The following is a 27009-nucleotide window of genomic DNA, read 5'->3' on the forward strand; positions in this document are numbered from 1 at the left end:
GTAACCAACATTATCTACTGAGAATCCTCTCTTTGAGGGAAAACAACTTGTTAATACGCATGTCTCAGTTGCTGAACATCAAAAGCTTCTGGGATGAGAGACTGGGGGCAGGCAAGAAAAAACTACCCTCATTTTAATGAAAAAAGTGCTGTACGCAGCCAGGAGCAGCAATGACAATCCCCTCCCCAGAATTGATTGCACAGACTCAGAGAGGTCCAAAGTCACACTAGAATCTCTGAGGCACTCCTGGTTCTGAGAAAGAAAAGTCATGATCCAGTAGTCTTTGCAGTACTGTAGACCGAGAAAACAAACCCGTTTCTATTTCTTAACAAAGCCAAAGCATCATCTCATAGGGATCACATTCACCATTTCCGCCGGTGTCTCCAGTCTCACAGTGTTGAAATGGGACTGATCAGCCTACGATGGATTGCACATCACCCAAGGAGAAAGGAAGGCATGGAAAAAGGCATACAGTACATTATATACTGCTTCACAACCATGTTTACAAGGGGAGGGGCGGGGGGAGGATGAAGGTGAGGGAAGAATTATTGCTGTTTCAGTAATACAGTATGACAGCTAAACCAAATCAAACAAGATCACAACAGTCAGTATTTTCACACTGCAGGATGATGGTTCACGTTTTGCCTAAGGATGAACTTGCCTGGGGATTACGGGGAAAGAGGGAGTCCTAAGGAAGGGAGTTAAAGTTACACCTGGGATATCAGCTGCATATTGAAACTTGGAGATCGAGACTGCTTGGTTAGGGGAGCTCCTGGGGGAAGGAGATCTTTACCTTCCCCAGCTTGGCCCAGTCGGTCCTCCTGTAGGCTGATAGTTGAAAACCGATTGGTGTTGCCAGCTGCTAGATTGGTAACACTCTCTGTACCAGCTCCAACACTGGAGCCTGCTTGACTGCCATTCACATAGTCAAATGATTTACTGGAGGAAGCACTGGCGGTCCTGATCAGGCTCAAACTGTTGGCTTTTGGCACCACCTGCCCAGCAGGCAGGCTGAGGTGTTTCTTAGTAGGTGTCATCTCAATTATATCTGCACCAAGGTCAGTGGATTGGTGCATGTACTGCTTCCGAGCTACTGAATCTCGAGGGCTCTCATTGGATTTTGCTGCAGAAGAGGTTTCTTTATCCTTAGCAGAACGGCCACTTGCTGTTTTCCTTAAGCTGCCCTTCTGGGATACAGATGATAGAGGTTTGGTCCCAACTGGCTGGCTGCTGAGGGAAGCTCCTGATGAAAATCCTTCATCAGCATCATTAAGGTTCACAGATTCCTCTCTTCCATTTACACTTTCACCATCTATTAAGAAAAAAAGAAACAACCAAAAACCCCCCAAACCAATCAGAACACACAGTAAGCATTCAAGTTGCATGAACACAAAGATGCACTCAGAATGTCAAAACAAAGCTCATTTGTTAACCCACCTGGTTTCCACTTGCTTTAAAATTTCTAATTCTCAGCCAAGAATCTTGCTTCCATATTTAGCAGAATAACAGAATCTAACAATAAGTATTCCCTGAGTTTGGTTTCCCTTTCCTCTACATCACTTTTATAATTTAGACTATCTCCTGAACTTTGTCTATAAACAAGAAGAATTAGGCCCCATTTGGTTAATTTGGTTTGGTTCTGTCTGCAGATACTGGTGCCCATTCTCCTCCTACATGTGGTTAAAAAAATACAAAAAAAAACCCCGAACCAAAAAACCTTTCAGACTATTTTTATCCTATTTTGAGGCAAGATCTAAGCACATTCAGGATCTCTTCCAATCACAGTAAGTTCTGGCGAGCGCTTGGTAAACTTCAGAATTAGGCCATTTCCTAGGCCAGCAATCACAATGCTCCAACAGAAGTAGAAGGCACTTGTTGTGCATAGCTGGCGCTTCAAACAACGTGACTATACTTCCTGTTAGAGATTAACCTAATTCCTAGTTCTGTCTCCTCCAGAGCTCAAGCCTTCCCGCATTTCCAGTGATCCTGTCTAGGTGCTTCCACCATATTTGCTTTTATCTCAGCATCTAGATTTTTCCAGAGAAAAAAAAAACCATTCCTTGTATTAAGAGAAATTTAACCACTGAAACAACTTCATGTCGTAGAAGAGGCACCGTGCTTTTGACTGGACTCTCAAAGAGAAAAAAAAGCCTAACAAACTTCTTTCTTAAATCCTTGTTTTCAGGCTTATAATATGATTAGGGCTGCACACAAAGACTTTTAAAAAAAAAAAAAAAATCTTATTCCAGTCCTTTTACTAAGCTCCAAATACTCAAATGAAGAGCTATTGTTTCAGTAGAAAACTGAACAGCATTCAAATTTCAAAACTGAAAATGGAGCTTGAGGTTTTGCTCCATGTATCTCATTTCAATGGGAAAAAGCCACAAAGTTTAACCATGTTAGTAACAAAGGAGACATCCAGGCTATAAGAATTTTGCTTTTCTTTATAAAAGCTGTGAAGCCTGATTGTTCGTGAGAAATCTGCAAAGCCTAGGGATCTGTCCCAGCTAAAGCCACTGTACTGCTCTATTGGCAGTTTTTTGTTCAGCCCAGCTTGCTGCCAAGCAAACATGTTTAAATCTCTTTTGTGGAATGGAGAAAAACTGGTGGCAAGGATCTGAGAGATTCTAACATTTGAGTGGAAGCTCATCCTTTCATGCTGCTTGTTAGCAGAGCACTAAGGAACATTTTACATTATGGGAAGCAGAACAGACACAAAGCTTTCAGCATTGTTGCTGCCTCTGTGTAGCAGGAACATAGCCTGATCCAACTTCACATTTCTGAAGCGTAAAGAAAAAAAAAAAACAACCCACAACTTTACAGGGAGGTTTTATTATCCTTTTTTAAACTTGCCTCTTCTTTTCAGAAAACTTTCTCTTAGAATTTCCATTACTGTGTATCAGCTTACAAAAGATGTTTAACCATCTCCAAATCAGACCATTCTCAGGCGTTTCTCAGAACAATGCAATGTGAGATTATTCTGTAGTTTTACATAGTTCTGTTTGACTCATTAGCTTCCCAGAAGCAGAAAGGTAATATAGTTCATGTTACTGCAGTCTTCCTTCTTTGGTAAAGCCTTTAACCTAAGAAGCTTCTTTTTCTAAGGATTCAAGGGCTATTATTAAAATGAAGGGCACGTTACTTCCTTTAACTTCCTGTAACCATATTTTAAATACATACACTTTCCCCAGCTCCTGTCCACCCTGTTTGGGTCAAATTAAGCCTTCATCTTCTCATTAAGATGTAAGTGTATTTTCGTACATTAGACAGTAATATATTTTATTCCCAATCCACCACATTTCCATTTCCCCCCACCCCAACCTTCCCACACATAATCAAAGATGCTAATAAAAATGATGTAACTGGAACATCCTGAAAGCAAGATCACTTTTTCAATAAATCAATATTTATGTTTCTTTATATCATCATGCAAAGCTGGATGAAAGCGTGTTTGGTTACAAGCAGCAATAGCAGCAGATGAAGTCCCCTCTCAAGCCCTTCTTATTCAAATGAAAGATACATAACTTGCAAGAAGGTATCTCTAGACCACAATGCTAAGCTTTTTATTATTACAAGAACATTAGTTGTCTTCAAAGTTTACGTTAAAACATTGCTGAGTAATGTAACTAAAACAGACATTCCTATTCAGGGACAGTGAAGCAGAAGAGTCACACTGAAAAAGTGGCATTTTAGCCACAGAATTTAAAGACTGAGAGGGGTTGTTGCAAACTTTTGGATGCTGCAACAATACAAAGGCCCAAGCAGCTCAGCAGTGCTCAAAAATGAAGAAGATAGAGAAGACAACATGCAAGAGAATTTCTGTCTAGTCAGATCCATATACCTACAAAAATTCTCAGTGGGATTAAAGTAATTCAGCAAACACATTCTTTTCCCAAAACTTGTTATTTTTCCTATAAAAACTGCCCTCAGAAACAATCAAAAACATTTGCGTCCTTACATACTCTGTTTGGGGGGAAAACCAGAATGAAGTCATCAAGTTTTCTCCCCCCTCAACAGATCAGTAAGACAATTGAAAGAGAAAACAAAAACTAAAAACCTACTCCTCCCAAGCACTCTTCTACTGTAAGGCCAGAACAGAAAGAGACAGTGCAACCTGACAAAAATCGTATCAATTGCACTACAGTGTGTATTCAGAACTCTCACTGTTCCTTATCAGAACAAGTCTGTCCCCAAAGACTTTGTTATTCACACCTGGACATAATTAACCCTGTATATGTAGATACAGCATTCTCCACTGACCCAAAATAGTGCACATAACCACAGCTGCTACCACCTGGAAGCAGAATACCTTGTAAGGCATTACTGAGTCATTCTTGGAATCATCTGCTTTTTTCTACTTATTGGGTGAAAACACTGATCTGAAGAAGGGATTTTATACAGCTTTTTAAAGTGACTTTTATTCTGTTTATCCTTCCATACCTGAAGGTTGAAAAGTCACTAGAAATGATCAGTCTCTCATTATATTGTTTAATATTAAAATTATATGAGAGGGAATTTGCTAGCTGAAGCTTTTTGTGAAATTAGCACGAGTAAAATAATAGACCACTGTATACACACACAAGATTCTATACTGATAAATCAAGCCAGACTCCATTCCTTGGCCTTCTCCCAGATGCTATCAACTGGCAGAATTCAGTTCACCCAAGCATGCAATTATACATTGCTAACGTTACAGAAGTAAAAGGTATTCAACCCACTTCTACTGAAGTAAAGCATGTGAAAAGATGCCTTATCCAAGAACGTGCCAAATTATATAGATGCCTTAAAACAAATTAAGACTAGAAGGCCGTGTCTTTGTCAATTTCTTTCCAACTTCTTGTCCCTCCCAGAAGGTTCTCTGCAGCTGAGGACTTCTCCATATCCTTCAGGTCATGCACATGCAAAGTTTAGTAAAAGGGAGTAAGACCAACCGAACAAGTGAATTTAGGAGAAGACAGGACTCATTTACTGAGCATGCTCAAATTCACTATGCACCACGGAGTACATTATAAACCTGCACTGACATTTTTATGCAACTATCTTCTACAGAAGTATGGTGTCTTACTTCTTGTTTGATAGCAACTCTGATTAAGGGTAAGGATTCTGTGACAACACTACATTAAATCTCCAAAATCTCCAGATTACTGTTTCCAGAAGAACAAATCTGAAAACTATGTAGCTTATATCCAAATGTGCAAATAAATCTCGTTTATGATCAACTGATATGCTCATAGAGACTGGAAATACCAAAGGAATGTTCATATAGAAAAGAAGACTTAAGACAGGAGAACATTTGAAAAATATATTTAGCTACATTTACAAGAAATAAATTCTCATCTCCGAGGAGAAATGATGATTCAAATTCAGTACTCAAAACCATGTCTTTTATGGAGTAAAGATGAGAAAATTAATAGATGAACTTCAGCAAATGAAATTTCTACCAGCTACTCTATCTGCTACTCTTGGCTGCAGAGCAGACGTACGAAGTCCTACAGCGTTTGTGTGGACAGTATCACTAAGAAAGCAAGCAAGCAGTAATTGTTTCTAAAGTTTTTAGAAACATGCCAACCTGGTTTCTTCTTGAAAACACAAGTACTTTTTGGGTACTTGTCTTTAGAGCAGCCAGCTCATTCATGTAAACACATTGTATGTGTATGAATTTTCAATTAAAGGATGAGTGGCAAATACAAACATCAACAGCTGGATACCTGTCTTAGATAGGCTTGACTTTGAATGGGAATAGGAAACTTCATTCTTGGAAATTTAAAAACTGCAGACTAACAAGACACTACTGTAACTAAGTTGTAGCCAAATCCATTCATACTCTATAATGCTACTTTTTCAGGGCTAGATTCATGTTCCACTGGTGCATTTTTCCCTTCTGAATATTAGATTAAACATGCTCAGTAATAGAAAGTTTCCAAGCAATCCCAAAGCTCTTGGCTATAACCCCTGGGTTTGGGGTTTTTTTGCCATTTTTTTGCCATGCCAAGCAGTCTTTCACCACACAGATGCAAGCCCCAGGCCAGCCCATGTGATAACAAAAGGTAGTACCTGACCTGATGTTAGGTATATAGGGGATGCGTGTATTGCAAAGAGAAGCTAATACACCCTGGGATAGCGGAAACACACACTAGAATGGAAAGAAGTTCTGCTTGGGGATAGGGAGCCAGGATCCTCCTCCAGCAACTGCCTCACTGACTTCTGCCTCCTCATCTCTGTCCTACCCTCTGTTGTGGCTGCTGCCAAGGTGGGCTCCGGGAAGCCATGCTCAGGGGTCTTGCGCATCAGCACCTCCCCCTCTTGCTCACGTTTGATCCCTAGGTCTGTGGAGCCGTGTTGGATCGGTGAGCCAGGTATGCTTGAGTCAGCCTCGTTTGAGAAGTCAAAGCCATCTGGGATTCAACATATAACATTTTAGTGCTTTTCTATTCCTTTCTTGGCATTCCAACCCAGGCAGGGAAAATAGAAAATTTATGCGGACATGGAACAAACACGAAACACTACCCATGCTTAGTTAAAAGTTGTGAGAACATCCACAGAAAGGGACAGGTGGGCTATACTGTAAACCAGAGACTAGCAAATGAATAAATGGCAACTACAGCGAAGACGAACATGATCCAGAGTCCTGAAAACAGAAGACAGCTACTTCTTGTCCTGGACATTCCTAATCAACTGAAGACCGGAGGTCATCAAATCCTTTTGCACATGATACAGGGGAGAGAAAGTAAAAAAAGGAAAAAAAAAAAAAAAACCACAGGAAAATATGTAATCCTTGTTTTCAGACTCTCTTACTCTCAGTTTATTATTAGGTTATTCTTCTTTTTACCTTCAGCCATTTATGCAGCTTTTTTTAATCATTATTTTATACATGCAGCAACAAAGCTTGTATGACAAAGTGATTTCAAAGCAAGCTTTTTGCTACACCTACACTGAAGATGTCATCGTATCAAGGTAAATATTACTACATATTTATTTTTTTTCTTCATAAAGTCAGGTACACTTCCATATAACATAAGTACTAACTGAGGAAAACTAAGGACTAATTCTAAGCTATCCAAAGCTACTGTATGACACGGCCCCTCTCTAAATTGGGCCATATGAACGAGATTTTCCCTCTCCCACAGCCTTCAGTAGCTTTAGGTAGCTGAAACCCTATCAAGGTCTGGATAATACCATTCATTCCCTGAGCTATTTGTGATGGGAGGCAGTTGAGTTTTAGTGTGGATTAAAGAAGGAACTCAAATTCTAAGCAAAATTCTATCCCTACAATTTTATGCTGTGTTACATAGAGAAAAATAGATCTTATTGAACGCTTTCCAGCTTCTCCATTTTCTCACCTACCTCATGGGTTATCACCAAATCAAAAACCAAACAAACATCTCAAATGTTCATGTTCATGCAGTGCTCTGAAGATGTAAAATACTATACATTGTTATGGAATATCACTTTTCAAAACCAAACAAACAAACAAAAAAACCCCAACCAACTGCTCTGCAACCATTCAAACTCAGAAGCCAGATTACAGTGATGATGATGAATACAGTACACTACAGTATTTGCTCTTAGCAGAGAAAGCTCACCTTCTCTCCTCCAGCGATGACGACGGATAGAAGCTGTTGTAATAGCAGTCCGAGAAATCCTCGGCACTGTCGGAGTAACTTCTACTTTTAGTACCTTCTGGCCTTCTTGTGAAGCATCAGGAGCATCAAAGGGCAGCGAGTTCTTCATGGCATTTGCAACCTAAGATAAAAGTAAAATACTGTACTACTACTGTCCTTGACTGCACTGATAGCAATATTAGATCTCTTGCTGGAAACAGAAAGGGAAACAACCAAGAATTGTTAATTATGCCAGATCCCATCCAGATGAATGGCGCCATCCCCAAGATTCACAGTTGATAACTATGTTGAAAAGCCCATCATAAACCTATTCCCAAAAATATAGCTGAATTTTCTCCATTTTTTTGAGGTAATTTATTTCGTTCCATATTTGCCACCTGTACTGACAGAGGTAACAATCTACACAGGAAGGTCTCCAATCAGAAAGGACCGCAAAATGACAAGGAAAATACCATTTATGTTTTATGACAAGAATGTCATAAAATTAAGTCACAGGCCAATTCAATGCAAACAGCATATGGCCTTGAGTGGCGGGGAGACAGGGCCAGTTTCTACCCCACCCTGCCTTATTCTACCCCCCTCGGCCCCTCCCCCCCAAAAACTAACCAAGGGGATTAGACTGCAAGTACATGAAGTACTTGCAAGAGTTTAAAAAAACCTGCAACCTAAGCAATGACCATCAAATCATTAAAATGCATTCATCTTTATTAGATCTATTTTTTTATTATAATAGCCTATTATAAAGTCAGGAGTTTTGTTTTGCAGCTTCAAGGAGAATAAGTGACCTCTCAGTTTTAATGTTTTAATTGCTTCTTTACATTTTCCTAAAATGCCTTTGTGGGATTAGAGGTTTCCTTAAAATATATATAAAAAAGAAACCCTCCATGAATGTTTCCTAGTTTCCAAGTAAATTCTTGAAAAAGTGAACTTGTGTACCAGCTCTTGAAAAGCAAGCTGGGTCTCTATGGCATGTACAATATTCAACAATAACAAAATTGCTGCACACAAAATGTGATTTAAAACTTTTAAAAAAACCAAAACAAAGTGAACACATTAATTTTCAAAAATCTTACTGACTTAATATAACCAACCAGCAACAAAAATATTAGACATATTTTAAACTTAACATCACAACTTCATTCATAGATCCCTTACGTTTCACAGACATCTGACTTCCTACATGCTCTTTACTCCCCCTCTAATTAAGACAGTAGATAAAAAAGAGCGTCAGAGACATCTATACTTAAAATAATACAACTACGGAAAATATAACTTACTAATCTCTGTAAAATCCTACCTAGCAACCGTTACCACCATAATTTGGGCAGGCTATTCTCTCCATTATAGTTTACAAGAAGCATTATGAAAAGCAACTTTATGTTGTCTCCTAATGGATTTTCTCTTGCATCACAAAAAAAAAATTAATTTTGAAAATGGAGAGAAGAGTTCACTATACAGCAAGAGAAACACACTGAAATACATGTGGTCTGCATGTCTTAAATACATGCAAGTCTATTTGTTAGCTCAAGACAAAGGGATGTAAACCTTATTTTAAGACACAAAAAACTATAAGGTTGACTGTTCTGTCCACTCAAAACACAGATCAGCTTTAGAATATGCACCTTGGCAAGACACTCCATTTTTCTGACTATGCATACATACATTTTACTTCCTTTTAGATAATGTTCTTTTTCTAAGAACAGGCATTTTCTTTACTGTATAAAGACTTGTGGCTAGCTGATGGAGTAGTATCGACTATTTAGCACATTATTACAATCAAGCATTTCTTAGTTTTATGCTGTAGCAACTTTTTCATGTTTCCTTCAACCTAGTGACAGAACTAATGCACTTGTAAACCACATCAATGTTGTCTTGGTATTTTTAGGTTGCCAGAGGCCTTGGAAATGTAAGGGACATCGAACAAATCCCTTGAACTCCCAAAGCCCACATATACCACATCTGTTTAAGCAATCATTCCTTAGCATTCGCAAAAACACAAACTACGAGAAATTTACTAAACCACTGGAATATTCTATTGCCAGAACTTTGTATTATTTGTCTTGTGAAGATCTCAGATAACATTTGATAAAAAGGTAGTATCAATGCATGTGGCATGCCATAAAAGCTCCATGAATTCAAAGTGTTTATTTGCATTATTATAAAGTAAAAGTGACTTTCCTACAAGTTATATCGTGCAAACCATCCAGCAACCACGAGAAGAAATGAAACAGCTTTGAACAGTAAAGCCACGGCTTACAGGATATTAACTAAATCATGGACGTTTCACTTCCTGGGGGGCTGGAATGGCTGCCATATAGCTGATCCTGATCCAGGTGCTGTTGTGATCCTGTAACTCCCCATTAAACATCTTCTCCACTGCCTTCCTGTCTGGCTTCTAACCAGCACTAAAGATTATTGGCACCATCACAGAAATGCTCCTTGTCATTCTGCCTTCCACTTGTCCAAAATTTATTTGCCCTTTGCTAGTCAATTCTCTCAGCCTCAACATTTGTTTGTTAACTGCTTTCCTATTCACACATAGGCCTTTTTTCATGGCATCCTCTCGAAATGCATTCACCCAATCCTTGATCACATTAAAGACTTCAGAAACTGATTTCTGCTGTACTGAACCAAATCAAGTTCAACAGTATACAATGGTTTGTCTTCCTATGTTCTACTCTAGTACTAGAGTTGCGCCCTCTTTTGAATAGGTACCCTTCTCAGTATACAGGACTAAAATCTAAAAATTAGTACCAGAAAGTTTCTGCAACAGGACCAGAAAAGTGACAGAGCACTTCTGCTTGTTGAACCTTTTAACAGCTGGCCCTTTCTAACAGCACAAATTGTACTTCTGGGGACTGAGGAGAACCGTATGGAGGTAAAAATCAATGCAACAGCAAAACTTTGAAACAATCAAAACAATCCGTTTGAATGAGTCACAGCCCTTCCCTGACAGAAAAAAACAAACTTGCGATCCTTTGGATGGAAAAAACCTTGCTCACTATGTCTAATCTAGCATCGAAAGGAAGGGAAAAAAACAAACGGCACAATTCAGACTTGGCTAGCCAAGTCTGCAACTGTCGATGACAAAGGAGGGCTGGTTTCAGGCCAGCCATCCACCCTTGCCTACCAGAAAGGAGCTCTAACGAAAAGAGCATCCAACAAAAACAGTTAAGTGCATCAATAAAATCCACTGGATAAAGGTGCTGTCACAATAGGGACTTGCTGATCAGGCTTCTTGTGTACCAGGCTAAGAAAGCCTGTGCAGCTCTGCACTGAAGACAGGGATTTCCATCTGAAACACGCACAGAACTCTTGTGTTCAGAGGAGACTGACTGACTGGATCTGAGCTACTCCCCAGGTCCAGGGGATCCTGGCAGTAATACTGAGTCTTGGAGATTTGTTTCCTCTCTGTAGAAACTCCCAGTTTTCACGACTATGAGACCAATACCCAGAGTGTTTGTTAACAGAGATACTTTTCCCAGAAAAAGCCTTTCCGTTACATTACTTCTTGCCCTTTCCGGTGGAGTTTCTGGGCAACAGTGAAAAAAGACTGCTTCTACATTACAGATATTTCATAGCTTTCCGATATTGCTATTTCAGCAGGGATTTTTTGGTTTGGTGGTGTTCTTTTTAGTTTAGGGTTTGGGTTTTGTTGTGGTTTTGGTTTTGTTTGTGGTGTGTTTTTTTTTTTTTTAAGTCCACAGGCAATATAAACCTATTTAAATAAGACCATGGATCTACTATATTGTCAAAATTATTTCTCCAAGAGAAAACAAAACATGGGGACTGTGATGTTTCTCATTGTAATGATGACTGACAGTATTCCCATAATTATTCAAATAGCTTGAGTACAGGTATCTAAAAATAATCCTTATGTGGGGGTTTGCCTGAATATTAAACGGACTTCAAAGAATTTGCTGCTGTTAGGAAATCCTAGCAGAGGCTGAACTTGAAACTTATCTGGGATGCTGCACAGATGGTATTTTACTTGTTGCCAGTAGTTTTAAGTTTAAAACACAAAATTTTATAATGCTGCTAAATTACACACATCTCCTGGAGAATGCAACAAGGTGAAAGCACTCCAACCTTTGAGAAAGTCAAATTGCTTGAATGTATATAGCATGAGGTCAAGGACATGCAGGTCATCTTTTTACAAAACTGACCATTTCTTACAGCTGCTTTTTAAAAAAATGCAGTAAAATAAGATAGGAAACAAGGCAATGATCAGAGTATTAAGAGGAAAACCCCACAGATGTGCCTGCATGCGTATGTGCGAAAAACCTGACAACTGGGGAAGGGTGAAAAATTGGTGATGTCATAATGTCACTGACACCAGACAATGGGGTGGAGAGGCAAGAAGTAGCTTTGGAAAAAAACAAAGACATTCTAGAAGATTCTTCTAATTAGAAGAAGGCTCTAAGGCCAAACTGATTAAAAATGAACAATCAGGACTGAAAATTGTCATATCATCAATTGAATTAAGTTCCAGATCCTCCTACACACCTTTTAAATGTAGTAGTTTGATAGGGTGGCCCAATTCAGCAGGTTCAATATTTAATTTAAAACTTTCAATCTGATGGAGCAATGAGTCATTTCCAAAAGGAACCAACTATTATAATAATTCAATGGATACCAAGCATTTAAAATGCAGCAGTGTCAGCAAGCCTGTAGATAAATTTTACAGCCAATATTAATTTATCAAGAGAATAATTTTACGTAATTCAGAAGCAAGGGATCTCAGACTGCCACATAAAAAGATTTTTCCCAATCCACTCCTTTCTCAGTTATCTAAAAAGCAGTTAAATTTTACTGCTGTTAGTTCAGAGAAGCACTAAAGGCTCCTAGGCATAATTCTGATGCAGAAACTGAGACAACAGTCTATTTACTTTATTCTCCTTAATTTTCCCTCTCACCTTGATCCTCATTCCTATATTTGACAAAAAAATAAAATCCTTCCATTACTCCTTTCTCTCTGTCAGCCTCCTCATCCTCCCCAATAACATCCACCTGCATCCAGCCCAGTTTCACCTCTTTCCCCATTTCGTTTCTCTCTTCTTATGATCAGAACAGCAAGTATACTGGAAATTGAAAAAGCCAAGCAATCAGAACTTCATTCTATTGCTGCTTCTCTAAAGAAGGTAAAGATTAAGACCAGAGTGACTTTGATCAATCAAAATCTGACACTAACTCTGGAGATGAAGCTCCTTTTCACTGTCAGCTCTATCCTATTGTTGATTTTTCTACTCTGTCATCAGTTTAAACACACAGCATATTCTAAGCCCTGATGAAGATCCGGAAGCAAAGAAAACACTTTTTTTTGCAAACAATGTCTAATGACATATAACCATTCGGTTAAGCTTCTTTGAATCACTCATTGGTAGCTTATGCCAAAACAACATAAACATTTTGATCCAACTGTAATACATCAGAAAATCCTAGCTTTCAGCATCAATGAGTCCTAGGAGACCCCAACACCCTAGCTTAATATTCAAGCAGAAAAAGCATGGTATAAATAGCTACATTGAAAACACCAGCTGTTAACAACCACTTGCATTTGAGAGTGCAGCAAATAGCCAAAAATCCTTTCATTACCAGTCCACTTCAGAAACACATCCATACTCCTCTTAACCAAGTCTGTAAATTGCAATGGATTGTTTCTTACCAGCAGAGGCTGTGAGTAGAGTTCTAGCTGTGCTCTGTAAATTATGTCCTCCAATACCTCCTGGCCAAGATCCCACTGACCATTATATCTAAAAAGTAAAGAAAGATATTTATCTTTCACATCTTACAAACTCAATCTCGTCTTTTTTCTGCCCAAATCCATCTCTTCACTTCTTTGCTTATGTAGAAAGTTCATCAACTGTATGTACACCTCAGACCCTGCACTTTTAAAATTATAGACAAATCATTTTATTATTAATCTTGTCGGTATAACAAAAAACCTGCTCCCTGTTACCTCCAAGAAAGACAAAGTCAATGACATAATCAGGACAAACTTTAACAACTGAAAAAAAAAATGGGGTCAAGATGTAAAGGTTAACACTACTTAGCAGAACTGAATTTCCATCAGAAATGGATTTTTGCTACTTCAGAAGCTACTGACATTCTAGAGCTCTGCATTTTATCAGGTTATCTTGGCATCCAAGCTCATCATGCTTGTGAACAGAAGGTATCTGCTGGTAGTGGAAACTTGGGAAAAGATGAAGCCAGAAGCCTAACTCTCTCCAGCACTTCTTCTCGCCCTTCATCAAATTCAATGCTGACAAAGATATTTTCAAATTATTATGGCTGAGCAACCAAGTAACGGTAAATGCACTAATTGAGTTATAAGTTTAACTATTTTTTCAATCATAAAACAACTAGCATTTATATTTTAAATTCATGTAAAACCAGAAACTTCTCTTTACACAAAAAACCCATCCACTTACATGGCGTAATAGACACCTGTGAGCAGCTGCACCATGAAGTCAGGGTCTAACACCACTCTACCACAGTGTTCTTTCCAGCGTTTCTCATGCTGCCGTGGAAATCCACTCACACACAGCCTGAAAAAACACACCATTGTAACAAAATGTTAACCCCACAAAGACTACAAATGTCTTTACATCACAAAGATTTTAGTTTATTTTAAAAATTTATTTTTCCAAATGTAAGTACGCAACATAGAATGTTCTTATGTTGCTCTCCCAACCATTAAAGCATTTTTGTAACAGTGCCTTGAGATGTGGGTTGCTGATAATCCAGTATTATTCTCATATAGCCATTAACTCCATCTGTTCTTTTCAAAATATGATCAGCTTCTAAAGAACAAGGGTGGCAAGATGTTCTCTACTGCCAGCCACCAAGTAGGAGACTCTCTCCAAAATTCAGTGACTGACCAACCTTCTTCAAAGGAAACATTTCAGTGGTACAGAAGAGAAATATGTCATCTCCTACCTAATCTATGATGACAGCATGCAATCACCTTTTACCTAAAGTTGGATAACACAGATACCATATTCTTAAGAACTGCTCTCAGCTACCTTCTAAAAAAACACTTCTGACCCTTGAAAAAAGGCCTGCCTTCTCATATACTGCATCACATTGAGTTTCCATAAAAAACAGAATAATTTATTCATAACTTTATTATCTGAATCGTCATCATGGCAGCAACACATTGCCACTAATACATAATAACTGCTGCACTGTGTCAAAAACAACAAAAAAATCCCCAACCCATAAAATGTTGTCTCTTCTCTACCCAAAGAACAGATCTAATTTTCAAATGCAGGAAAATCCAACATATTTGGCAAATTTAGCACAGCGACATCTCAAGTGAAGATGATAGAAGCGTAACAAGAATTAACCCATTCCCATCAGAAATCACAGTAAAGAAACAAGCTATAATCTTTACTGCATGTGTGTGTTGCTACAGAATATATGCTGTTGGAAGCTAGTCTGATCCTTCTTCTCTACATAACTGATTTGAATATAATACTTTTCTTTAACAGCAGTATTGGGCTGAAGCAAACAAGCTAAATCAAAAAACATTTAAAGAGGTTCCTCTGTTTGGGGGTATCAGGAGAGAGAGTTTATCTCTTTTGAGACAAAAATGCTGGTAAAAACAGGCATATGGGAATATCACATATACTTAAGACTTTTCAGAACAAAACGCAGGGATCTTTGCCAACCAGATGCTTCTTAGACTATTCAAGTAGAAGGTTATATAAAGGGCATGTATAAGATTTTGAGAAATCACAGCAGTGAATTCTCCAGAAAATGGGATGTTATTATCAGGGGGAAAAAAAACAAAGGGGGGACACACCGAAAAACAAACCAAAGAAAAACACAAACAAACCACTAAAACCCAGAACAGTGTGCAAACACTTGTTGTAAACCATCCTCAGAAGCAAGACATTAATATTTGGAAGTAGAGGAAACTGGTTGTATTCCTTACAGGATTTTTAAGCTGACTATACTGGAAAATGTCTGAGAGATATGTAATTAAAAAAAATGCACATCGGTCTGAGTAGCTTCAACTAATTTTCCTCCAAAATAGCTTTCTTTTTTTTTCTTTCCAGTAACAGCAAGTTACGTAACTGGAACCATTCTGTGATTCTGTGAAAGATCATGCAGTAGTAAGATAATCCATGTGTTTTATCTGTATGCAAGCACAGCTTCAAATTTCCAATTAAGTTGCAGGACTGACCAAGAGTTACATATTTTAAGTTACTAAACACAACAAGTAAATTCAGTCTCCTTTTGCTGAATGAATATTTGTACGTCTAGATGCACCCTGAAAGACTACTTCAAAGGCAAATGTCTCACCTGGAACCCATCCTACAAAGTGATTGGTAAGAAGAGGCAGGCATATAGACAATAGCAGAATTGTAGCACAGCATAAGAAAGCTCAGCACCTCAAACCTGAAATGAGACAAGAGCAAAACCTTGCATAGTTTAAAGTCTTAATATTTCATCAGAATTTAACACAAGAATTCTACAACTCAGTCTTATAAAATCCCCCACAGAAAAAAGCGTCAGAAGTAAACACACAAATCCTGAAATCCTCTTTCATTATAATTCACTAACTTGAAACAGGCTACTGAAGGTTCAGTATTAAACACTTAAAATTATTGTTACTGAAAACCATTAGCGTATGCAGGAACTATGGAGAAAATGGCATATGGCATAATATTTGAACAAAATTCTAGAACAGCACAAGTCTGCAATGCATTCAAAATTATTTGATCATTTTTCCCAGAGCTGGCTTTAGACACAGGTAAAGCTGGCAGTCACTATAACAGCAGGGCAATCTCCCTCGTGCCTAGTTCTGTCTATCCACTCAGGTCCATTGCTCTTTTCCTGTGGAAAAAGCAGTCACAGCCTCAGAGCCAAAGCTGAATTTTGTTACACTTCCAAGAAAATTTGAGTTGACAGACATAAACCCAAAGATATTCCTGGTGGACAAAGAAATGACAGAGAAGTTACTGTCTTCAAAATTAACTAGTAGAAGAACATACAAAGTTGGATCAAATGACAAAAATACTATACCTCAAGATTACCAAGACTGTTCTCTAGATTTATTTCCAAGCACTTAATGTTGAGAAAGGACTGAACACATAATATATTTGGTTGTAATGTTTAAGGACTTGTTGTCTGCCTAGTGAAGCACCTCTGATATTAGAATACATCCACCTACCGGTTCTGTGCTGTGAAGGTTTCTCTTTGAGGATGAAGATCACTGTAAACTACCCTGATGAGATCATGCTGACATAGAGCTCCTTCAGTTAAAGCCATGGATCCAATAGTAGAGGGCTAGAAGTAGGTGGCAGGAGGAGGAAGGAAGGAGGGGGAAGAAATCAAGCCATAAGTAAAAGGTCCCCAAAAGTATTAAAACTCCTAACCACCCAAGCCAAGACACACTTGACTTGTGATCTGTGAAAATTAAGATTATTCTAGAATACAGTAAATCTAAAAATGTTTCCGATTTCATTATTATAAACAGCTTCCACACTTACAGACAATAGAGCAGATGAGAGCAATTTTCAACTTTGATTCTTACATATCCTTTTATAGTAAGTTTGTCCTAATTGCATAGACCTTTTGTACAGCAACAGTAGAGAAAGAAAAGCACAATTCCAAGTTCAAACTGCATTAAGTAGGAGTTATAAGAAGGAAGACTACTTTTATACTAACACGTAAGAGGCAGGAAAACACAGTTGCAACTATAATACAACTAACCTCCATGCAAAATGGTCACTGTCAGCAAAGATTTTTCGACATTTACATTCCTTTTCTTCTACTAATGCGATTGAATTCAATTATGCTAATTGCAAGCTACTGACATTGAAAACTTACTGCAACAAGATGCACCTAAAATGGCCTGTTGCATCAAATGGATCCAGCTTTCATTCCTCTAATAGATCCAATTCTAATTTACCACAGCAGCTCTCTTACCTCATGATATATTGAGGGTTTAGATAATGAGGGGATGGTGAAAGATAAAACTTTGTTGTTTCCATCTTTGTCAGCAATTTCCTGCATTAAACAAACAAAATGAAAAACCCAAACACAGGTAAGGAGATAGGGCATTTTCAGAATTTCAGCAAATTTACATACGTATTTAAAAAGTGGGAAATACCTCTACCACAGACTGTTTAGCAGAATCAGTCTGCAACACTTAAAAAGCCCAGTATTTGGTTCTTGATCAGTGTGACTTCATCAAAAACAAAGAACAAAAGGCTTTTCTAGCCCACCTTTACATTGTAACATTTATTTATAATGGATTTGCATAGTGGAGCAAGGCTAAACTTTAAGCCCAAAAGATATAGACACATGAAGGCTGATGAGTCACTTGCTGACAACAGGCAGTACTTCATAATAAATGCACCACAGAGAAAAGGTGAAATCAAGGGGACTGGCAAGGTTTCTTTAGGCATTCTATCGGGAAGAAATACACAGAATGTCTTCTCAAAAGGCTTTCAAACTGGTCAGATTTTACAGTTGCTAGGCTACTACATAAGCAAACCCAGCAGTTCTTAAAGCAAATATACTAAGAGCAATTACATAAGACTATTCCAAAAAGGGAGTCTAAAATCCTCCCTTTTCACTTTGTACAGCAAATTTCCAAACAATGAGCTCTAGTCATTCTAGTTTATGTGAAAACTTAGTACAAGGTAGCACAGTAGTTGCAGTAGGCTTTAAGGAGGGAGGGCAGTTGACAGAATTTAGCAGAATGCAAAAGATTTATCCTTGTCTTTCACTTTCAAAGTATTGAGAAAATAACTTCACTCCTTCAGTCTCAGTATATGTGCAGAAACATATCAACAACTTAAAACACAGAAAAAAACCCTAGTGGGAACCACTGTCCATTTTGAGGCCTCTTTCATCCTGAATTTGGAGAGAATGAAGAAATAAGTGTCCTTAAAAAATATGAATCGTCATCATGACTCTCAAAGGAACTGCAAAAGGACCTTTATGAAAAAACAGTTGACAAAGATACACATGCTATTTCAACCCAGCAAACACTACCAAAAAATCAGCAAGGAGTTTCCAATGTTTTTTTCTATCAGAATAAATCTAAAATAACTGGATCTTCCAGTTGACAGAGCTGATCTACAGACACATAATAAGACTTTTTTTTTTCTTTTAAGAACCACAGTTTGACTGTTCTGTGTCTCATCATGTGTAGAAACATAATACACAATTTAAAAGAGGGCTTTACTGTGCTAGTAGAGAAGGGCAATGTTTCAGTATAATATGTTTTAAAGTCCTGTAACACAGACATTCCCATTAGAGAATGCCTATCTTGGTGGTTATGCTAAACAGCCTCATAACATTACAAAAGTAAACATTTCCAGGCTAAGGTAAGGATCTAAAAAACTACTTTTACATCCAACGGCCAAACTTATTCATCTACAGTTACTTCTACTTATTCTTAAAATCACAGCTCTACTCAAGACAACTATCTGCCTCAAATGTACACATGCACGTATCTAAGTGCTATCATGCAGAGTGGTTTCAGCTTCCAATTACCCTTAAAAAGACATATTCAGAGCAAGCGGGGGCGGGGGGAGTGAATCATGAAGTTTGACCCAGCATATTGGCCTGACAGTCATCTCCATAGAAAGCTGTATTTTTCAACATTAAGGAGGGCTACTTAATTTCCTTACAAACACCTGTATGTAACAGCTCAAGAAATCCCATAAGATGATCCTTTTTAGTTAAAAAGTTTGTCCCCAAAGGATTACTAGAAAAATATTTTTGCAAACACGTTCTTACTAAACCTTCATTACATTATCCTTTTCTCCAGATTAAGTATGCTTTCATGTAAGCGTATTATAATTTTAAATACATTGTTCCAGTAATTTACTTTATTCCTAGCGGTCAGTGACGCAAAACCTCAGATCAAAGCTTTCCTCAGCCATTCCCACTCATCTCACTTACCAAGTTGTAAATGCCAAGCAGCAATGCTTCAATGCAACCATTACTCTGCCTGTCCCTGCTGGCAGTAAGACGCAGATATACCCAGATCAACTCTGGCAAAAATTGCAGTGTGAATCTCTTGAGTCGAACTTCAGAACTACGATAAAGTTCAAAGAGCTGGTGGCAAACAGGCTCCAGGAGCTGTGGAAAGTCAAAAAGGCTAATGAATTACTGTTAGGCTTCTCTAATAAGTGATAATGAAATAGCAAATATAGGGGCTATATCATATAGCCACTGCAGCCAGTAAAAATTACATTCCTTGATGGTAAGTGAATGAACCAAAATTATATCTGCATTCCTTTTAAGGAAATCTATAAGGACAGGGCTGAGGGGCACTGGTATGCAGTATTGGGAAATCAGGCCCTATTACAGCCACTACCATCTTGTGTTTTGAGAACATCTAGGGTTGTCAGTATGAGATTTATTTTGTGTACAGATACTAATTTAAGGTATCTGATAGACACGTGGCCTGAACTATGTGCACCATAAAACTTTAATGGTGGAGTTGTAAGGTTTATAAAAGTACAAAGGTTAAAGATTAGCTGCTAATGACAAGTCTATTGACAGAAATATGAATTAATTTCTTACCTACAGCTTTTTAGTCTCAAACCCAACAAGCATGCATTTGTTCACTACAATGCCAACTGATTTTTCCATCTTGAGCTGCCCTTCAGGTTTCAGTACAAGAACCAAAAAAGGCTCTTATCTAGTCAGTGTGATACAAGCACGAGAAAAATCCTGCCATTTAAGAGTCTACAATGCCAAACCAATAGTTAAGATGCACCCACAGAATTGTTAATGAACGGGGGGGGAGGGGGGGAAGAACCATGTCAAACTGTCTCCACCCTTCCCATGACTAATCAAGTTTTTAAATACCAGTCAAAAACTACCAAAAAAAAAAGATTCCAAGAGGAATTTTGATAAGGTCTGTGATCGGTATCTAGTATTACATTCTAAGAAATTGGATGATCTGACCTAAGGAAAATATTAATGGGATTCAATGTCCAAAAAGACGGAGGTATCCATGTAACCTAAAGCGTCTATATTCGTATGGAAGAGTTAAAGAGTGAGAAAGTAGATGCCAGAATCTCAAATAAGTCTTCTTTCTAACCAAACATATTTTGTGCAGCTCTCATATACATACACAATAACATTAAACATTAAATTATACATATCATTTTTTAGAGCAATAAAACCCCTACATTTGACAAACACAAGAGCAGCTGTACTGGGGAGACAAAAAGGCATAAATAGGAAACACCCAGTGCAGAGAATAAGATCAGATAAGGCATATATTACTCCTCTTTCAGTACACACGCTAACTCCCAGGTATATGCAGCTCAGGACTTTCAGCGCATTAGCAGTATGTTTCATAGACTTTGATGCACTCTTGTTTCATTTATTTGTCAATTCATCAAAATCTTAGTACCCAGAATTTCTTGTAGAATTCACTATCACTCTTTTGCTATGCTGTATGAAGATGTACTTCTGTGGTTTGTTGTGAACCATCCATCCTCTAAAAACACTGTGAAGAAGTCCCTTGCTATCAGCAGAGAGACAGACATTTCTACAAATGAGTAATTTGAATGTTTGACAAATGTGCAATGCCGTAAATCTGTATGACTGTCCAACTTCCCATACACGTATTTAGACTTAGATATTTTACTCTAGCATATCACAAACACAAAACATAAATTTGACAGAATTTTCTATCAAGATAGCTGCCTTAAAGTATCACCCAAGAAAGGGTGAACACATTAATTTCATTTCTAACGCACTGTATTCTGGTCAAGGAAGCATACCTTTTTTAAACCACTGATCATATAAGCCATAACTTGACATCTATGTAAAACAAAACTTTGCTATCAGACAAATCTCTTCTTATACAAGGCTCGGGTATAAGTACCTTGTGTAACAACGCTTCTGATTAACAGCCTAGTTACTCTAAGCTAAAAGCCTGTTTTCACAACAGAAGCAAGAGAGACTCCACAAGAGAGGGAGGGCAGAAAGCTGACACCGACAACATTGATACAGAATGAGAGAAGTCCAGTAATTTGGAGCACACAGATTTTTACAAGCCATATTTGTAAAATACTTCACCACTTAAGTTCTGTTTTAGGATCTAAATTAAATTAGAAGCCGGTAAAGCTTCTATTGCAATCATTTTAATAAAACGATGCTAGGGCTTTCTCTATCAAGTTGAGCATGTATTATTTTATCTAGTATATTTATTCCAGTATTTCATACATATATAGCACTTTATGTTCAAAAGATGCTTAAGTACATTCTTTCTTAATTAAAATTTACTTAGTAGAAACTCCTACCTAAAAGTGACACAAACTATTAAAAACATCTGTTACAGTAAACGTTCAAATCCTCAGGAACAGAACTGCATCCTTCTTTTATGAAAGACCTAGCACATTTCAGATGTTCAAGCAAAAATGTGGTTAATAAATAATTCAGAGATGACCGAATAAATTTGTAGGTTTTCTTTAAAAGGAATTATAAGCAAGAAGCTAGCATAAAGAAGAAATCTCTGGAAACAACTAATACAAGCACATCTGCAAGGAGATAACAGGTGCAAGAAAAGCTAAACAAACATTATCAGAAACCAGATGTATACAGCAGCATTGCTATAAATACTACTTCTATTAGATTAGAGATCATAGCAGCCCAAAGCTGTTTCCCACTTGAAATTAGCCAGTCTAATCCAAGTCCCATTAAAAACAGTGGAAAAGAATACTTTACTTTAGCTAAAGTCAGATGAGATTCAACCAGAGCAGTTACTGAGTTTATTCTATTTTTTTCAAATTAAAATTTTATAAAATTAGTCTAAGTGAAACCATGCTCCCTAGAAAGATACAAGCAATATCCAGTCATTGGTGCTGCCAAGCATGTAAATACTCCTCATTTCTAGAAGTTGTCACATTACTTGTGCAAAAGGTTTAACAACTGCAAATTACTTAGCTGAAAACCTGAAAGTTGTTTGTAGCAACTAATATAGTGCTTTTGGTGTGTCCAGTGTCCACAAAAAAAAGCTGCCATCGCAAAGATGCTACAGCATAAATATTTTCAAAGGCATGAACAGTTAAGTTTTTCCTATCAAAGTACAGCGTCATCGTCTCCCACCTGGAAACACAAAACTTGACACTGCAAGAAAGAACAAATGTTTTCCTTGCATCCTAGTTATGTGGCTTTTCAGAGAACCAGCCTCTTCCAATTATTTCTCTGAATATAAATATTGAGAAGACAGTGGATAAACAGAGGAAATGGAGCTTTTGTCACCAGTGCTGGGTGTATACATGAACCGGTACACACTTTTTCAATTCCTGAGATCTTTCCGTCCCAAGGCAAAGGACACTGAGTAGCACAGCAGTTAGCCAAAAAATCCAAAGTAAAAAGTTTTGTGTAACCGTATCTCTTTTCTGACAAACTAAAAACTTAGATTAAAAGAGCCTTCCTATTAGCATAAACAGCAATTTACATAACAAACAATCACAAACAGAATTTTTACTGGCTTAAATATCACAGTAAGTGACAACGATATAATTTGAAGACTTCATTTTTACACCTCGCAGAGGTGCAGACTAGTCATGTTTTAAGGAAGCTGATAAATAGCTTTGGTTTATTTTACAAGTTTGCCAAATCTTGAGAGCCATACCTTGAAGTTAAGTATAATGTATTATAAAATGCATGACAAAGATTGGAAATGCTTACCTTTTTGAAGAATTCAATAACGGTAAAAAAATAATGTACTCATTTTAGTCTTTACTACAACATAATGGGTGAAATTAGTTATTATTTGACAAGTACTGGGTCTGGGAAGTGCTTGGCATTGTAAAGGTGATCTCATTTTGTTTCAATGCTGAGTTTTCCAAGTTAAACCTAAATAGCCCCACATGAATATTCAATGTTTAAATTTCAGTACTGCATTAATTTAAAATCCAGAGAGCAGTCATGACTAAAACCATAAACCAACTCCAAAAATATAAAACTATCTAAAAAACCAGTACTTCAAAAGCACTTTACTTTAGAATTCAAATATTATGGAAAAATCAATATATTATTCAGTTAAATAAGCTGTTATGAGCAAGATCACTCTCTACTCTTTATGGAACTTCCTGTTCCAGTCATTACCTTCACCATATTAAAAAAAGTGAGGGAATTTCCTAAAAGGTAAACACTAACAATTGTATTTAACTTGACAGTCTGCTTGCCTTCATTTGATAGCTCTCGAATTTGTAGACAGTTATCAAGAAAGAGAAACACCTTCGGTGTTTGTTTTGGTTCCTAAACATGCTGGCTCCATGTTAAATTAATAATGCTGGTCTTACCAAGATAGAATTACGTGATTCCAGAAAAATTCATTTTTGCCTTAAACAGTTTGCCCCTTTCAGGACGTTTTAAAAATAGGTCAACCTCACAATTAAGTTGCACTAAAGAAATTAGTTGTACGTCAAATTTAAGAATCTAGCAAGTACATTTTTATAATAGTCTACCACATAAGCTGTATCTTCATAAGCAATCAGTTATCATTCTAACAAATAATGCCCTATAAAGCATATTTAAAAAAAAACCACCCTCGATTAGAGCCAAGTATTGCCACAGAATTATATGTAAAATAATGAATTGACTATGGTTATACTCCTGATATACAAATAAGTTTGGAAGAAGTGCAACAAGGAAATACATACTGCCTTAACAAGCAGAACCTGAAGTTAGTCATCTGAGTCTGGGTTTGCTTATCTTATACCTGGTATCAGCATCAGGCCCAAACAGCAACAGAAGTTCCAAAGAGTAGTATTTGACAAGCATCAGTGTGCAATAATGTAAGATTACCGTCACACCCTTAAGAAGATACTCTTTTTGCAAATCTGGTTCTTTGCATCATTAAAATAAATAAATCAATCAAATGCTTATTCTCAAAGCAAAGGAAAGCTTTTACATTTCCAGACATATACACACACATACATATATACTAAAGGACAACGGCAATGGTGGCTTCAGGTTGGAAAGAGAGTAACGGTAGCTTCAGCACAAAGAACAAGGTCACTGTGCAAGTTATTTGTAACACTGAAATGAAGCTGACAGCTATGAAGCTTTTTTTTTTTTTATTGCATGAGCATTATGCAATCTCCTTTAAGCTCAATCAAGCATTCAGCTTCCGAAAGCAGCTGAGCTGTGCTTAGGAAAATAAAGAACTTCCGTGCTGTGTACACTTGCCATTCAATTTATAAATATACAAGAGACGGCAGATGATAAGTCAAATATTTTGAAGCATTTTATCTGAAGTAGTTTACACAGCAGAGAATGGTATGCTTGCACAATTTATTGAGAAGTTGTATTTCACACACTTTCCCAGAAATGCTCGTAGCAGAAGCCAATGGAAAAGAAAGCTCAGTTTAATGCCATTTGTAAAATGAATTATGTACAAGGGTAAGCTAAGTTTTCATTGTGTGTATTTATATTTGGGGGCCCTGGTTCTGCTCTTGTTTACAGCAGTGTAAACCAACTTACAGAAACATGATACTACTATAAGCAAAAGAAGATGTGGTTATTTTAATAAGATTTAACAAATTGATTCCATCTTCCACTAATAAGCCACCAGGTGAGAAGCACATTGGTCTTAGTGAGTTTCACTGTAAGGCCTTCTTTGTCTCTGTTAGGAATGGCAAGTGGTGTTGGGGGGACGCTGGGAGGAAACCCTCATGCCAAATTCAAGTGTAACAGTAGGCTATGGCAAGTAAAATCTAGCAGACAGCATAAACTGTATTTTTGGGAGCAGATGAGGTTGTGTCTTTCCAGAAAGGCATTAAAGTAACCATCAAAAAACAAGAGTGTAAAAAGAGGGATGATACCCATGTTAGACAACATTAGAAAGAATTGAAGAATCTTCCTCTCCATCTTCACTTCTCAATTACTCTAGTTTTAGTTGTAGAGGTGGAAAATATAAGAATGTGAACAAAAATATTTTTTAAAGTCTGCTACCTCATTATTTGGGTCTTGAATGACCTTATAAAGAGCTGGTACCAGTGTTTTTTTTCGGTGCAATGTAGCTGCATAGCTGGAAATTTGTGTCTCAGGTAATGCCTAAAGAAAAAGGAAAAAAAAAAAGTGTTACCTTGATAAGTCAATGCTTCCAAATATTAAAGAACTCCACAAAAGGATTCTGTCTCATCCTAACATCAAGAAAAATTCCTGAAGTTCAGTAAATGTTCAGACTTGTAACCTAGTTCGTTCCACACCATTTCTTCTCCATATGAATAGCATTTGGGGGCACTACCAACTTTATGGGCTAAATCAAAAAGCAGTTTCAGATTTGCCTTTCATAAAATCATTTGCTCCAGCTTGATCTGAGGACTCTCTTTCTTGACATTCTGTACTTAACAGGCCCTTTTCAAAGTCTTCATCAAATTAACTCGAATTATTTAAGAGGTCTGGATAACCTAGAAAGTGTATGGACAGCCTTGAGTCCCACAACCAACCATGTCTGTGGATTTTGCACCCTTGGCTCCTCAACAAATTTCCAACAACAGCACATAATGACTTATTGTGTATCATCAATGATGTGAGGAATTTAAAAAAATACATTATTTAATAAATTCTTAATTTAAATAACAGATTAATTTCATATCAGTTATGAAATCGAGTTTTCTTATTTATGCATCAGCATGTATTTCACTCAGCATAATTATCAACTTGCAAGATCACTTAAAAATACTTCAGATTCTTCATGACAAAACAATTCATTTTATGCAGACCATAGGAAAGAAATAGCCAAATATTTTTCTTTAGTATTTTTTTAAGCTCCAAACATTTCTACTTATTTTTTAAAAATAAAAAAGTTGCTTAATTAGAAATTTGGGCAGCGTTATCCAGCTGTTAGTTAAATTTTATCAGCTTGATCTACACAGAAATATATGCTTTAGAAAACCCCACGCTGCTATATCAGTGTTCTGCTCTACAATAAGAAATTACTATTAGGCCTATGCATTGTATATTGTGTATCAGCTGACTCATTTACATAGACCTTTGCATGCTTTATGAATTATAGGAAGTTGAAAGATGAAGTAATAGATATTTTAAAGGTTAACTATTGCATATTTAAAAAAAACCCAAGTGTTCTATGGCATAAAACGAATGATATAACTATCATTCATCTTCTCAGCTCACCTTGAATTCTGACAGCCATTCTTCTACAACACCTCGTTCTGATCCCAGCATTTTCTTACTACTTTTGCTTCTCTCTTACCTTTAGAACAGAACGGAAAAAAGAAAGTAAATAAGAGTTCTGGCAGCAAAACTGTTTTGTAAAATCCTACCCCAATCCTACACCATGTTAACATATTTCCAATAGAATGATATAATATCAAACAATAGGAAAAGTTGTGTTTTGGATAACTGGTCCCATTTTCTAACA

The 27009-nt window shown here is 37.2% G+C and overlaps 1 protein-coding gene across 1 annotated transcript; it reads right to left on the minus strand.

Moving 5' to 3' along the window:
* Window positions 1–110: 110 nt before the first annotated feature.
* FAM126B (family with sequence similarity 126, member B) lies at window positions 111–26825 on the minus strand. Its single transcript, XM_009890178.1, has 10 exons — window positions 26763–26825; window positions 25578–25679; window positions 19551–19730; window positions 17562–17642; window positions 16804–16919; window positions 15933–16028; window positions 14054–14170; window positions 13288–13375; window positions 7584–7743; window positions 111–1312 (listed from the first exon to the last, which is right to left on the minus strand). The coding sequence occupies exons 1-10, from the start codon at window positions 26811–26813 to the stop codon at window positions 708–710; spliced, it is 1596 nt and encodes a 531-aa protein (XP_009888480.1). The 5' UTR covers window positions 26814–26825; the 3' UTR covers window positions 111–707.
* Between the last annotated feature and the right edge of the window lie 184 nt (window positions 26826–27009).

Source organism: Charadrius vociferus, unplaced genomic scaffold (genome assembly GCF_000708025.1).
Source record: "Charadrius vociferus isolate BGI_N301 unplaced genomic scaffold, ASM70802v2 scaffold147, whole genome shotgun sequence".
Classification (NCBI taxonomy): domain Eukaryota; kingdom Metazoa; phylum Chordata; class Aves; order Charadriiformes; family Charadriidae; genus Charadrius; species Charadrius vociferus.